At 40.2% G+C, this 16,542-nt stretch overlaps 1 protein-coding gene across 1 annotated transcript in view; it reads left to right on the forward strand.

Annotated features, from left to right (window-relative positions):
- The window catches only part of LOC128661026 (carbonic anhydrase 13), a 55,427-nt gene that overhangs the window by 6,462 nt on the left and 32,423 nt on the right, over positions 1 to 16,542 (forward strand). Inside the window, exon 2 of the mRNA XM_053715171.1 lies at positions 2,825 to 3,022. Coding sequence (XP_053571146.1) covers positions 2,825 to 3,022 — 198 coding nt within the window. The remainder of the gene's footprint in view (positions 1 to 2,824; positions 3,023 to 16,542) is intronic.

Below are 16,542 nucleotides of genomic sequence, written 5' to 3' on the forward strand. Positions count from 1 at the left end.
CCTGATTCAGGCATCAAACTTCCAAGTTGCCAAGTCTCATACGGACATAGTGTTGGCATTTCTGAGGTTGCATGGGTGGAAGGTGAACAAGGAAAAGAGTTCTCTATCCCCCCTCACAAGAGTTTCCTTCCTAGGGACTCTGATAGATTCTGTAGAAATGAAAATTTACCTGACGGAGTCCAGGTTATCAAAACTTCTAAATTCCTGCCGTGTTCTTTATTCCATTCCTCGCCCTTCGGTGGCTCAGTGCATGGAAGTAATCTGCTAAATGGTAGCGGCAATGGACATAGTGCCGTTTGCACGCCTACATCTCAGACCGCTGCAACTCTGCATGCTCAGTCAGTGGAATGGGGATTACACAGATTTGTCCCCTCTACTAAATCTGGATCAAGAGACCAGGGATTCTCTTCTCTGGTGGCTATCTCGGGTCCATCTGTCCAAAGGTATGACCTTTCGCAGGCCAGATTGGACAATTGTAACGACAGATGCCAGCCTTCTAGGTTGGTGTGCAGTCTGGAACTCCCTGAAGGCTCAGGGATCGTGCACTCAGGAGGAGTCACTCCTTCCAGTAAACATTCTGGAACTAAGAGCGATATTCAATGCTCTTCAGGCTTGGCCTCAGCTAGCGACAATGAGGTTCATCAGATTTCATTCGGACAACATCATGACTGTGGCTTACATCAACCATCAAGGGGGAACAAGGAGTTCCCTAGTGATGTTAGAAGTCTCAAAGATAATTCGCTGGGCGGAGATTCACTCTTGCCACCTATCAGCTATCCATATCCCAGGTGTAGAGAACTGGGAGGCGGATTTTCTAAGTCGACAGAATTTTCATCCGGGGGAGTGGGAATTCCATCCGGAGGTGTTTGCACAATTGGTTCATCGTTGGGGCAAACCAGAACTGGATCTCATGGCGTCTCGCCAGAACACCAAGCTTCCTTGTTACGGATCCAGGTCCAGGGACCCCAAGGCAACGCTGATGCTCTAGCAGCGCCTTGGTCCTTCAACCTGGCTTATGTGTTTCCACCGTTTCCTCTGCTCCCTCGTCTGATTGCCAAGATCAAGCAGGAGAGAGCATCGGTGACCTTGATAGCGCCTGCGTGGCCACGCAGGACTTGGTATGCAGATCTGGTGGACATGTCATCCTTTCCATCATGGACTCTGCCGCTGAGACAGGACCTTCTACTTCAAGGTCCTTTCAACCATCCAAACTAATTTATCTGAGGCTGACTGCCTGGAGATTGAACCCTTGATTTTATCAAAGCGAGGTTTCTCCGAGTCAGTTATTGATACCTTAATTCAGGCACGAAAGCCTGTCACCAGGAAAATCTATCATAAGATATGGCGTAAATATCTTTATTGGTGTGAATCCAAGGGCTACTCATGGAGTAAGGTCAGGATTCCCAGGATATTATCTTTTCTCCAAGAAGGATTGGAGAAAGGATTGTCAACTAGTTCCTTAAAGGGACAGATTTCTGCACTATCTATTCTTTTGCACAAGCGTCTGGCGGATGTCCCAGACGATCAGGCATTTTTTCAGGCTTTAGTTAGAATCAAGCCTGTGTTTAAACCTGTTGCTCCACCTTGGAGCTTAAGTTTGGTTCTTAAAGTTCTTCAGGGGGTTCCGTTTGAACCTCTTCATTCCATAGATATCAAACTTTTATCTTGGAAAGTTCTTGTTTTGGTAGCTATTTCCTCGGCTCGTAGAGTTTCCGAGTTATCTGCCTTACAATGTGATTCTCCTTATCTGATCTTCCATGCAGATAAGGTAGTTCTGCGTACCAAACCTGAGTTTTTACCTAAGGTGGTATCTAATAAGAATATCAATCAAGAGATTGTTGTTCCATCATTGTGTCCTAATCCTTCTTCAAAGAAGGAACGTCTATTACACAATCTGGACGTGGTTCGTGCTTTAAAGTTTTACTTACAAGCTACTAAAGATTTTCGTCAAACATCTGCTTTGTTTGTTGTCTACTCTGGACAGAGGAGAGGTCAAAAGGCTTCGGCAACCTCTCTTTCTTTTTGGCTAAGAAGCATAATTCGCTTAGCCTATGAGACTGTTGGCCAGCAGCCTCCAGAAAGGATTACAGCTCATTCTACTAGAACGGTGGCTTCCACATGGGCCTTTAAAAATGAGGCTTCTGTTGAACAGATTTGCAAGGCGGCGACTTGGTCTTCGCTTCATACTTTTTCAAAATTCTACAAATTTGATACTTTTGCTTCTTCAGAGGCTATTTTTGGGAGAAAGGTTTTACAGGCAGTGGTACCTTCCGTTTAATTACCTGCCTTGTCCCTCCCTTCATCCGTGTACTTTAGCTTTGGTATTGGTATCCCACAAGTAATGAATGATCCGTGGACTGGATACACCTTACAATAGAAAACATAATTTATGCTTACCTGATAAATTTATTTCTCTTGTGGTGTATCCAGTCCACGGTCCGCCCTGTCATTTTAAGGCAGGTATTTTTTAATTTTAAACTACAGTCACCACTGCACCCTATGGTTTCTCCTTTCTCTGCTTGTTTTCGGTCGAATGACTGGATATGGCAGTTAGGGGAGGAGCTATATAGCAGCTCTGCTGTGGGTGATCCTCTTGCAACTTCCTGTTGGGAAGGAGAATATCCCACAAGTAATGGATGATCCGTGGACTGGATACACCACAAGAGAAATAAATTTATCAGGTAAGCATAAATTATGTTTTTGAGATACATGAAAATGTCTAAAATATATACCGTATTCTTAATAATCATTTAACATGTTTTGCTAATTATTTCAATACAATTAATTCAATTTTATTTAATCTGTTGTTTTAAATTAAATCCAGGTCCAGACTTGTGGCACGAATGGTTCCCTGCTGCTAACGGAGAACGTCAATCCCCCATTGATATTGCAACACAAAATGCTAAATATGACTCCACTTTACAACCTCTTCATGTCCGTTATGACCCAGGATCGGCAAAAGTTATCTTGAACAGTGGTCATACGTTCAGTGTTGAATTTGATGACACAGAAGACAATTCAGGTTCGATCTGGTGGGCTTGTGAATCTATATAAAAGCAGCAAGACAGCCCCTCCTCATCTATGCTACAAATTACCCAGCACAATAAGGCCTCAAGATTTATAAATCACAGCAAGATTTAAATCTTTCAAAACTATTTTGCATTTGAAATGTAAAGTCTTCTGAATTTATATTGTAGCTCAGGGATTTGTTTGCAAACTTTAAAACTCATGTTTACTAATAGGCTTCAATCCCCACTTTTAATTAATCCTTAACCTCTTAAATGCTTTTATATCAATAGTTCATATTATGGGCTAGATTTACTAACCCCCCCCCCCCCCCCGATGGACACATGCGGACATCTCCATCCCTCTCCACCCAGCATTGCAATTATAATGCTCACTTTGCCTCTTGTGCAACACAAATTGGCTGTGCGTGAGGAGGGGCTGTCAATCTCTCTGATTGGAGAAGTCCAGAGAGATTGAAATACACCACTTAGTAGTTGGCGTATAGGTTAAGAGACAGTGGTCTGATGACGGCTGCTTCTAAACTCTCAGCTCGTGCGAGCCTGCAGCCGAATGTGCTCTGAAGCTACATGTGTAGCTTCTTAATTGTAGCTGTATGTCTAAATGGGGTTGATTTTTAAAAAAAATCTCAGTCATTAGGGTCCATCATTTGGCCTTTAAATAACATTATGCACCAGACCATTGTGGTCCTCAATGCACCTATGACATAGTGCCTTATACCACAGGGTACCCTTATCTCATTATTTGCTGTTGTCATTCATCTGTGGGCACATTTCTTAAAGCTAAATTATGTTTTAAATTCATAACTAAATTATCACTATTATCAACTACCTCTGTGGCTATCTTTATTCCTTAAAATGATTATGTAGTAATTAAATGTAATACCCTCAATCTCAATGAGGACTGCAATGAAGAAAGTTTATGCTTCTAATATGCATAAAGATTTACCAGATATTTGTGATTATGTAAATATAGACAGAAGCACGAACACATCCAGTAAGAGACTCATTTAAACATGAGAGTTTATATAGGTGTGATTTATACACATGGGGCTGAACACAATCATTTTAAAATGTAACAGCTGCATTCACTATTGCTCGGTAGAAACAACTGGAATATATTAGTTGCTTTTACCATACTTCATATTTGTTTGAGGGTGCTAAATTAATTTAATTTAAATCTCCTACACTCCATTCACACTTCTCTATGTTGCTGGTCTTTCTCTTGTAAGATGTATCGAGTCCACGGATTCATCCTTACTTGTGGGATATTCTCCTCCCCTACAGGAAGTGGCAAAGAGAGCACCCACAGCAGAGCTGCCTATATAGCTCCCCCCTTAACTCCACCCCCCAGTCATTCTCTTTGCCTACTCTAAGTAACTAGGAAGTGCAGAGCGAGTGTGGTGACAAAAATGTTCGTTTTTTATTTCTCAAGCAAAAGTTTGTTATTTTAAATGGTGCCGGTGTGTACTATTTACTCTTTGGCAGAAAAGGAGATGAAGATTTCTGCAAGGAGGATTATGATCTTAGCACTTTGTAACTAAGATCCACTGCTGTTCTCACAAGGACTGAAGAGTACAGGAAAACTTCAGTTGGGGGAACGGTTTGCATGCTAAGCTGCATATGAGGTATGTTGAGTCTATATTTTTCTAGACAGACTGTGTTTATTCTAGAAAGAGCTGGCAATATCCCCATGGGGAAAGGGTAAGCTGTATTCAGACACTTGGATAAGAATTTCAGCTTGCTTGAAGGGCTCATTTGTTACTGGTGACACTGTTAAACAAACAAAAACAAAAAACTTTTTTGTTTGTTCAAGTAAATGATGCATTTATAACGTTTTTTTGAAGGGACTGAAGGGGTCTTTGTGGCTTTTGTTAGGGCGTTTTAACCCACATGGTTAATTAAGAGACACTCAGGTGTTTTTCTAATAGGCCTCAAAACATTGAGTGAGGTGGGAGGGGCCTATTTTCGCGCCTCAGTTGTGCAGTTTCTTTTCCTTAAGAGTCATCCAACTGCTCCTGCTGTAAAGGAGGTTTTTTCCCCACAAATCGTTCTGAAGGGCAGGTAGGCGCCACAGCAGAGCTGTGGCAAGATGCTGAAAGTCTTTTTTTTTACCGATTTTGATGTTTTTTCAATCCGGTTTTGCCATTAAGGGGTTAATTGTTTATTTGCATAGTTGTGCAAAGTTACTAAGGCTGTAAGATAATACTGTAAAAAATTTGTTAAGTTTACTGCTTTTTTACACTGTTTTGCAGAACTTGTGCAGCTTTTTTTCTCTTAAAGGCACAGTACCGTTTTATTTCTATGTGTTATTTACTTTGATTACAGTGTTTTCCAAGCTTGATTGTTACATTACTAGCCTGTTTAACATGTCTGATACCAAGGAAAATCCTTGTTCAATATGTTTGGATGCCATTGTGGAACCCCCTCTTAGAATGTGTCCCAAATGTACTGATATGTCTATAAATTATAAAGAACATATATTAGCACTTAAAAATGGAGCAATAGATGATTCTCAGTCAGAAGTAAATGAGGGTTCGCCATCTAGCTCTCCCCAAGTGTCACAACCAGTAATGCCCGCACAAGTGACGCCAAGTACCTCTAGTGCATTACATTCATTTACTTTACAAGACATGGCCACAGTTATGAATACAACCCTCACTGAGGTTTTGTCCAAACTGCCTGGTTTACAAGAAAAGCAGGACAGCTCTGGGTTAAGGAAAAATGCTTAAGTAGCCGTTTCTGATATACCCTCACAATGCTCTGAAGGGGCGAAGGATTTGTTATCTGAGGGAGAAATTTCTGATTCAGGAAAGACACTTCCTCAGACAGATTCTGATATGACGGCCTTTAAATTTAAGCTTGAACACCTCCGCTTATTGCTTAGGGAGGTATTAGCAACTCTAGATGATTGTGACCCTATAGTGGTCCCAGAGAAATTGTGTAAAATGGATAGATACTTAGAGGTTCCTGTTTACACTGATGTTTTTCCAGTCCCTAAGAGGATTGTGAATATTATTGCTAAGGCGTGGGATAGACCAGGTATTCCGTTCACTCCCCCTCCTGTTTTTAAGAAAATGTTTCCCATATCTGATACCATAAGGGACTCATGGCAGACAGTTCCTAAGGTGGAGGGAGCTATTTCTACTCTGTCTAAGCGTACAACTATACCTATCGAGGACAGTTGTGCTTTCAAAGATCCTATGGATTAAAAATTAGAGGGTCTCCTGAAGAAAATTTTTGTTCATCAAGGTTTTTCTCTCCAACCTATTGTGTGCATTGTTCCTGTAACAACTGCAGCTGCTTTCTGGTTTGAGGCTCTAGAAGAGGCTCTTCAGTGGAGACTCCATTAGAGGAAATTATGGACAGAATTAAGGCACTTAAGTTGGCTAATTATTTTATTACAGATGCCACTTTTCAACTGGCTAAATTGGCGGCAAATAATTCAGGTTTTGCCATTTTAGCACGCAGGGCGTTATGGCTTAAGTCCTTGTCTGCTGATGTGTCATATAAATCTAAACTTTTGAACATTCCTTTCAAAGGTAAGACCCTATTCAGGTCTGAACTGAAGGAGATTATTTCAGACATCACTGGAGGGAAAGGTCATGCCCTGCCTCAGGATAAATCAAATAAGATGAATGCCAAACTTCCTCGTTACGGGTCCAGGTCCCGGGATCCCAAGGCGGTACTGATTGATGCTCTAGCAGTGCCTTGGTCCTTCAATCGGGCTTATGTATTTCCACCGTTTCCTCTCCTTCCACGTCTGGTTGCCAGAATCGAGCAGGAGAGAGCTTCGGTAATTCTGATAGCTCCTGCGTGGCCACGCAGGACTTGGTATGCAGACCTAGTGGACATGTCCTCTGTTCCACCGTGGATTCTGCCAATGAGGCGGGACCTTCTAATTCAAGGCCCGTTCACGCATCCAAATCTAATTTCTCTGCGTCTGACTGCTTGGAGATTGAATGCATGATTTTATCAAAGCGTGGTTTCTCTGAATCGGTCATTGATACCCTGATTCAGGCTAGAAAGCCTGTCACCAGGAAGATTTATCCTAAGATTGGCGCAAATATCTTTATTGGTGTAAATCCAAAGGTTACTCATGGAGTAAGATTAGGATTCCTAGAATATTGTCTTTTCTCCAAGATGGTTTGGAGAAGGTATTATCTGCTAGTTCTCTTAAGGGTCAAATATCTGCTTTGTCTATTCTACTTCACAAACGTCTGGCAGATGTCCCAGACGTTAAAGCTTTTAGTCAGGCTTTGGTCAGAATCAAGCCTGTATTTAAACCTATTACTCCGCCATGGAGCCTAAACTTAGTTCTTAATGTTCTTCAAGGGGTTCCATTTGAACCTATGCATTCCATAGATATTAAGCTTTTATCTTGGAAAGTTTTGTTTTTAGTAGCTATCTCTTCGGCTCGAAGAGTTTCTGAGCTATCTGCTTTACAATGTGATTCCCCTTACCTTGTTTTCCATGCAGATAAGGTGGTTTTACGTACCAAACCTGGGTTTCTTCCTAAGGTTGTTTCTAATAAGAATATCAATCAAGAGATTGTGGTTCCTTCTTTGTGTCCTAATCCTTCATCTAAGAAGGAACGTCTGTTACACAATCTTGATGTGGTTCGTGCTTTAAAATTCTACTTACAAGCAACCAAAGATTTCCGTCAAACATTTTCTTTGTTTGTTGTTTATTCTGGTAAGTGGAGAGGTCAAAGGGCTACAGCTACCTCTCTTTCCTTTTGGCTGAAAAGCATCATCCGTTTAGCCTATGAGACTGCTGGACTCCTGAAAGGATTACTGCTCATTCTACTAGAGCTGTGGCTTCCACATGGGCTTTTAAAAAAGAGGCTTCTGTTGAACAGATTTGTAAGGCGGCGACTTGGTCTTCGCTTCATACTTTTTCCAAATTTTCCAAATTCGATACTTTTGCTTCTTCAGAGGCTATTTTTGGGAGAAAGGTTCTACAAGCAGTGGTGCCTTCCATTTAAGGTCCCTGTCTTGTCCCTCCCTTCATCCGTGTCCTAAAGCTTTGGTATTGGTATCCCACAAGTAAGGATGAATCCGTGGACTCAATACATCGTACAAGAGAAAACATAATTTATGCTTACCTGATAAATTTATTTCTCTTGTGATGTATCGAGTCCACGGCCCGCCCTGTTTTTTAAGACAGGCATATATATTTTTATTTTTAAACTTTCAGTCACCACTGCACCCAATGGTTTCTCCTTTTTCTTCCAAGCCTTCGGTCGAATGACTGGGGGGTGGAGTTAAGGGGGGAGCTATATATGCAGCTCTGCTGTGGGTGCTCTCTTTGCCACTTCCTGTAGGGGAGGAGAATATCCCACAAGTAAGGATGAATCCGTGGACTCGATACATCACAAGAGAAATAAATTTATCAGGTAAGCATAAATTATGTTTTTAAGAGTTTTCCTACAGAAACAAGCAAGAATTTCCCAGAATTCCTATTTTGGAGAAAGGCAAGATAATCTAATACTTTACTTACCTTATTGTGATTTTAGGGGCAGTAAGAAAACCCCAGTTTTCCATAATTAAATTACAGGAAAATCCTCTGAGATGTATCTGAATAAACATTATAAACATTATTTTTTTGTTAAATCTTTGAAAGTTAATTCTAATTGTCTTATGATCTTTTGACCACCTTGTAAACAGCATCCTGATAACACAGCTTTACAAATACTGGGCATCATGGCACCTAAAAATAGGCTCTGGTGGTTGGTAAAATATAATTTAAAGTAGAATTAAATACTGTAGAATTGCATAATTAACAAATGCATAATAATAAAAAATGCAACAGCACTTACTTTAATTTTCAAACGAACATTATGGGCTAGATTACAAGTGGAGCGCTGAATTATTGCGCGCCTGCAAACGGGAAGATTTGCTGTTTGTGGGCGAGCAATAATTAATCAGCCATTACAAGTGGCTGGTTTTTGCTACCACAAGCTCATGGTAGCAATTAGCAGTTATAAAATTAACCAGAGATCAAATCTCTGGTTAATTTTATAAATGTGCCCCAAATGCCCCCAAAATACAGTCTAGTGTATTTTATTAAAAAAATATAGATAACAGCATCTTTAGTGGGGTGTTAGAAAAAAAAACTGAAAAGTGCCTTTACATTGTGGTCTAAGGAAACTGCGTGTTCCCAGTAAATATATATGTATATGCTTATATACAAATATATTTATGTGTTTCTATGTGTATATACACATGACATTTTAACACATAAATATAAATGTATATAATCCTATACATATATATACATATTTAAATTTGCTGCCATTGCTGCGCTACTTACCTTTGTCGCTGCGCTTTGGTTCTGATGCCGTCTCTGACGGCATCAGAACGAGGCTCCCAAAGGAGTCTATGGAAGTACGCTTTTATTGCATCCCAGTAATGCGAACGTGAGGTCATATTTGCACTGCTGACAACTTGTGATACCAGTACACATTAGCGTTCGCTGGTATTACACAGTGGAGCACCAATATTATTTTCATGAAAGCGATATTTAGCGCTCCACTTGTAACCTGGCCCTATATATTTTGTTCTGACATATTTAAAATGTCTTTTATTTCCCTTCCCTACTGACATGTGATAGCCATCATCCAATCACAAACGCATAAACACTTTGAACTATTGCACATGCTCAGTGCCTTAGGAAGTGGGCAAATAAAAAGCTTGTGCACAATTTGCTAAAAGAAGTGAATTGCAAAGTTGTTTAAAATTGCATGCTCTAGATCCGGTTCCGGTGGAGGAGGAGCTACACAGGTGCTGCAAGGCTCGATACTCCAGTCCTCTAAACACTGGCGGCATTTTTTTTTCGCGCCTGGCCTCAAGTTTGAGGCTGCTGTTTTAAAACAGTAAGAAAGACCGACTCTGGAACCTTAAACAGTGGTCTGTCACCCCACTGTTTCAAAACATACCCACCAGCTACTTGATCCTGCCGTCTGGCCATTTTAGACTGCGTGGGAGGGGCGAGGCCCAGACTTGGACCGGGGGCTGGGCGTGTGGGCTACTCCGGTTTTGCTTTCGCTGTTTGGTGACACGTCGCTCGCTCCCCCCCCACCGGTGCTGCGTGAGGGGAGCTGAGCGTGGATTGCAATTGGAACTGTGAAGCAGGAACTGTCGGCGGTATCCATCTGGATCATGCTTTCTGCCAAGAATTCCGGAGGCTGCTGATGTTGGTGGCGGGCAGTTGGAGAACGCGAGAAGGGGTGAGTCCACACGGTTCTACATTTCTGCCACACTGTATGTTCAAAAAGCAAGCTTTAAGCTTGGAGTGGAATCCTGAGAAGGGAGAAGTTAAGTGGGGGGTAATTAACTCAAAAGGGCAGCGTTGTCTAGCTCCCTGGAGGGCTATGGACTGAGATGACCAAAAAACAGTAACAACCTGGGAGTTAGACGGTACCAGTGGCCAAAGGTTTATCTGCTACTACACAAGCCCAATATAGAAATACAGCATGGGCTAATAAATATCTGAAGAAGAGAAATTTAAACTTAAATGACTTTAGACTGGCTAAATGTGTATAATTATATCTTCTGTGGTTGTAACAGTTATAGGAAATGTAACACTGAGCTTATTACATTGTATTTTGTTTGTCACATTTTTCCTCCTGCGTATTCTCTTCTGCCCTCTCCCTTTATTCTTTTTCCTTTTTTCAGGTGTATTGTAATTGTATTCACAAGTGCATGCTTCCTTTTTTTTTTTTTATATTTTATTTATAACCAGCATGAGGTACAATAATAAACTGTGTATCCGTGAAACACCACGCAGGGTGTAATAGGAGAGTACAAAGTTGGTGAAGGTACGTAGTAAGAATGCGACCATCTACAATATGAAATACATTAAAAAACAACAACTCATTGTTCACAGTTATAGTGAAGGCTGCAGAAATATTCTATAGATGAGAGAACAGACTAGTCTATACACATATGTACCTCAGTGCTGGGGTTTTGCTATTTTATAACTTAAAACAACTAAACTAAACATCTATAAACATAAACAACAACAACAACAACAACAACAACAAAAAAATCTAGACAACACAGAACAAAGCAAGAATGGACACTCAACACGCATATATCAAGTTAAACACAGTAGATACCAGGGGTCCTATAAATAGTATGTTGAGGCTACAGAAAGAGTCTTCTGTGGAATATCCTAGAATTTAAAGAGGCTGATATGTATTATGGTAAATTAAATCATTCATAGTAGACTGAACTCATAAATGTTCCCATTGTTGTTGGTAAATATGCTAGGATAGTTAAATGAATATACGGAGAATATTAAATCATTGTATCAACTAACATAGCCAACAGGAGAAGAGAAATCGGGCTGATACGTGCAATGAGGTCAAATTGTGATATTTGACACACAGCTGTCGCACACTTTCGTATGTTCTAATAAGATTCCACAGAAGGTGGTTAGATGAAGTCTATACCTTGTATATGCTGTGATGCGTAGTAATGGACTAACCTGGTATCTAAGCTTAAATATTAACCGTACTGGTAAATAACATGAGATAACTCAATATTTTGAATCTATAAAAATAATGTGTTATAACAAAACCTAAATTAAACACAAACTAAGGAAACAACTAAACCTTTCTGGGGGGGGGGGGGGGAGCAGGTGACACAAGTTGTTTCTAAAAATGTTCCAAAGTTAATACAGTTTTAGTACTCTGCTGAAAAAGCGGATTAACAGCAATGTAGGGTTATTGTGAGGTACTTGTGCAAAAATTAAAAAGAATAAAATAGGCGATTATGCCCATGATACACAAGAGTATATGCAGCCCCAGCACCCATAGAAAAAAAAATAAAAAAATAGGAAACCAATATTTTCTATACCCTGGGTCAAAGATAATCTAGTTATTGCACAATAGAACAGTGCTTTTAACTGAATACAATTATGTAGTGACTGTAATATAAAATATATATGTTTTGTGGAACCTATTTGAGCCTGTCGCAATAAAGGATGGGGGTGTTTAATAACTATCAAGTCTAACTACAAGATTGTCACCTTAATATGATGCAACGACCCCCCCCCTACAGGTACAATAAGCCAGTTACAATGTTAGGTGATAATGTTTTTAAAAGTCATAACACTTGAGATCTGGGTACCAGGACCAAAACAACAAAAAAATAGAATCTACAATATGCTAAACAGGATGGTTATGTAAGTGTTGTAAATCAACTATCACTGGGGGAATAGTAACTTAGATCAGAAAGTGTCAGCAATCCAGCAATGAGCCAAATGCAGACCGAACTAAGCAGAGACATATAAATGTTGTGAGACATAGATAAATGGCGTGTGCATGATTGAATAGTTTCTTAGCTGAGGGGGAAGATCTGATGGTTCACAATTCCAGAGCATGGCAACAGTTAAACAAATAAACAAGGCACAACCACTAAAAGTGAATCCTAGTTGGCAAATATAGCTATAGAGTGAGTACATCGCTATGGTCATACAGTCCAAACTCTTAGCCAAATGCACAGGGCCAGCCAACGGCAAACCCTCAAGCACACTGAGGAGGGAACTAGTTCAGACAATTCCCGTATCCGAGCGGGTCTCATGCTGCCTCTCAACAGGAACGATATCATAACATTGCGGATCTACTTTTAGCAGTTTGAATCCGCTCCAGATCTTTTCAAGTTGAGTGGCACATCGAGCAGATATCATTGTAAATAAGTTTGGATACTGGTCCTTTCTGTCTCCACCTTTAGCGGTGGGGAGATATTGTGGGCAGAAGATGTTCCTAGCTGGATTTGCGGGATCAGTGGCACAGTAATGAATTTTCTCTTTACTGATTGATCCTACTGAAATTAGCGCCACTGCAGGTGGTAAGGACAGCCGTAAGCCTGGATCTGAAGATGAGTCAGGGGCTCGTAGATCTGAGGGAGGTTTCCAAGTTTTCAGCGTCTCTATTGGAGCTCCAAGTTGCGTGGAAGCTGAGTTTGCAAAGCCTCTTGCTATTCTATGTGAGTAAGATGTGGCATCCTTTGCGATGCTCTGTGAAACATGACCACGATGGTCTGAAACGTTTCTCTCCAGCTGAGGGGATTGTTTTGTTGGTTTTATTTCTGCGCAGAGATCTGTGCAAGAGGCCAAAAGCCCGTCCAGTTTAGGTATAAAAATGGCTTTAAGTTCAGCCAGTATCTGGATGGCCGTGTCCAGTCCTCCAGTGGTAAATGCTTCCATTGTAAAGGGGAAATTATATGCAACTTGGCGGTAGAAAGCCCGCTACAACGCCAAACATCCTTTCCTTCTGTAACTTGCTTCTCAGTGGCCAAGGGGTGGTGTTCCTTAATCCAAGTTAGTTCCCGAGCACAAATTTTGCCAAGGGATGTGAGGATGGCTAAGTGTATGGTCACTTTTCCCATAAAGTGCACGGATCCTCAGGGTTCAGTGGCCATCTTCAAACGCCGCCTACCGGAAGTCGCATGCTTCCTTTTTTTTCATAAAAGAAAGTATTTTATTGTCTTATGCCATTTAAACACCTCTTGTATGACAGCTAGTTAGGTTTGAATAGACTCCTAAGGGCTGCCTTACTATTCCCTACTTAAGCTATAAATAGGTGAGGGGTCTCAACATATGACTACTATAATTTAGCAGTTTGACATAAACCTCAGGTTTAAGCCTTAAAAATTATCTAACCTTTTATAGCACATTTTGGTTGTGTACTATTACACAGGGCCCAAGGGAATTAGCACATAGAGCATAAGCTTGTTAACCCTTCTAGTAACTAAGGGAAGGGAGGAAGAAAAAGGAAAAGCAAAAGAAGTTCTGTTTTTGTTTTTGTGTGTTTGTGGTTCTTAAAATAATAATTCAAGCTATTCTAAACTTTCCTTGGAAAAGGAAATAACAAGTCTTGTCTGGTATTGGTATTTAACCATTAACTATTTCCTTCTCCGTATATATGTTAGTCCTATTTGCTTGCTAAATATTACGAAGGTTTAGAGCTAAGAAGGCAATATTAGCAGAAAGCAATAACTGGCCTTAGCCCTTTATTATGTTGTTTTGAGTAATGTTTTATACCTGAAAACGCAAAAGGACATATTTAGTATCAAGAGTTGTATAATTCACATTAACCCATAGAAACAGATAACCATTACAGAACTGATCCTTGAAGACTCTATCTGAGATACAGCAACTGGTTATTGCTGCTTTCTGGGTGGATCCCGGGGTGGCGCAGGGTAATTGGTTGCATATATGATTTGAGATCTTTTAAAAGTTAAATTTCAAAATTTAATAAATACCTAGCTACTCATAAATGTTTATTATCTACTAGGAATCTTGGGCTTTCTTCAATGATATCTTAAATCATTTGATGCTTTATCATCTAAAAATAATATCTAATGAGTTTTACTGAATCTAGATTCAGAAATCGCTAGACTTTTACTTTGTTACTCTATATCTAGATTACCTAAGGTCTGAGGTCACTATTATAACTAACAGAACTAACACTTTTAGGTAATACCTTAGAACAGTTAACTTGCTTAATCTAGCGGCTCTCCCTCTTACTGTTATTCATTTATTGTCACTCTCATACATGACTTGGTGAGCGAGCCTAAGTCCCTACCTGGTTTCCGGTTTTCATCTTGACTTCGCTTCTTCTCTTTTCTTAAAAAACAAACAAACAAACAAACCAGGTAATAAAAAGAAAAAGGGGGGAAAAAAAAGGGAAAAAAAGAGGGAAAAAAAGAGACGCACATTCCTCCCCCTCATACCCTTGCACATTTCCCCCCACCCCTTACCCTCACTTTTCTCTCCCCATTTATGCACTTGGAGAATTCTCCCTAACAAGGTTTATCGGTCTATTTACGAGTTTCCACGGCACATGGATAAATTCCTTCACTCTCACTCCCGGACTCCTTCACCAGTCATGGCAGCCAAGCAGAGAGATAGGAGGACAAAGGTCACTACTGAAGTACCCTCTGAACTACCCATACCTGCAGTCTATACCCCGCCTAGGAACGAATTAACTAACGTACAGGCCTTAGTAGCTAGTATCTCTGAGGCATTAACCCCTAAATTTGATGCTTTAAGGTCCGAAATCAAACAAGATCTTAATTTACTTAGACAGGAGATAAAAATATTTTCTAATAGATTAGACGAAGCTGAACAGAGAGTATCCGAATTGGAAGATCTTGCTTCAGTCCAGGGGTCTAATCTTGAATCTAACAATCTAATTATTTCTAAAATGCAGAATAAAATTGAAGACCTGGAAAACCGCTCTAGGCGGAATAATATTCGTATCATAGGGGTACCTGAAGGGGGTCAATCTGAAGATTTAAGTAAATTTATTCCTGAGGCGTTAGTTCAGCTACTTAAAATCCCTCCCAACCATCCACAAATAGTAGTTGAGAGGATCCATAGACTGGGGAGACAAATAATGGTCAGGCAGGAGGACAGCAGACCCAGACCTATTATAGCGAAGCTACTTAACTTTCAAGATAAGGTTACAATACTTCAATATTTCCGTAAAAATCAGCCCATAACCTATAAGGAAAATAAAATTCTTTTATTTCAAGATTATTCAATCGAAACAGCCACTAAGAGAAGGAATTTGGCCCCAATCTGTACAAAATTTATTCAACAAGGTTATCAGGCCTTAATCATCTACCCTTCCAAATTAAACATTTATGCAAAAGGCAAGGTTCACTTGTTTGACAATTCACATGAGGCAGAAAAATTGTTGCGACAACTGAATACTCAGGAGTAGTAAAAATTCACTCTGGATAAGGTAGCAAATATAGACATAAGATGTTGCTAGAATGGACAGATCTTTTTTTTTTGTTTATTCTTCCCCTTCCCCTTTTTATTTGAAATTTTTTTTTCTGTTTTTTTCCCCCTCTCTCCTCCCTTTCCTTGTTTTTCTCATCCCCGTCCTTGTCCCTTTCCTCCTCCTTTCTTCTCCCCCCCTTCTCGCTCTCCCCCCCTCAGGTAAATGACTAGCCCGGTGGCTAATTTTAAGGTAGTCTCCTGGAACGTGGGGGGGGGGGGGGATATCAATACCTATTAAAAGGAAATCGATTTTAACCCATGCAAGACTGCGCTTAAACAGGGATGGGTAAAAGAAATGTATGCCTCATCAGGCATAGGTAGGAGAAGGGGGGTGGCTATACTGATAGGGAAAAGATTAAAAGTTGACACTCTTCAGACTCTAGCGGACCCAGAGGGGAGATATATATTTTTAAAGATTAAAATTGATAAGACAATTTTTTCACTTTGCAATATTTATGCACCTAATACTATTGATCCAGAATTCTGGAATCAGCTACAAGCTAAAATTCTCTCCTTTAGGGAAGGATATCTAATTCTTGGAGTGGACTTTAACATGGCCCCTCATTGTCCTCTGGATAGGCTAAGGGAAAAGGAGAAACATAAAAAGAGCAAAAAAGATAACTTAGAAACTAAACTGATGGCCAAAATCAGGCAAAATCTGAACATCAGAGATATATGGAGGATTCAGAATCCTGATGTCAGGGAATTCACGTGCTTA

The sequence above is a fragment of the Bombina bombina genome, chromosome 5, assembly GCF_027579735.1.
Source record: "Bombina bombina isolate aBomBom1 chromosome 5, aBomBom1.pri, whole genome shotgun sequence".
Taxonomy (NCBI): Eukaryota; Metazoa; Chordata; class Amphibia; order Anura; family Bombinatoridae; genus Bombina; species Bombina bombina.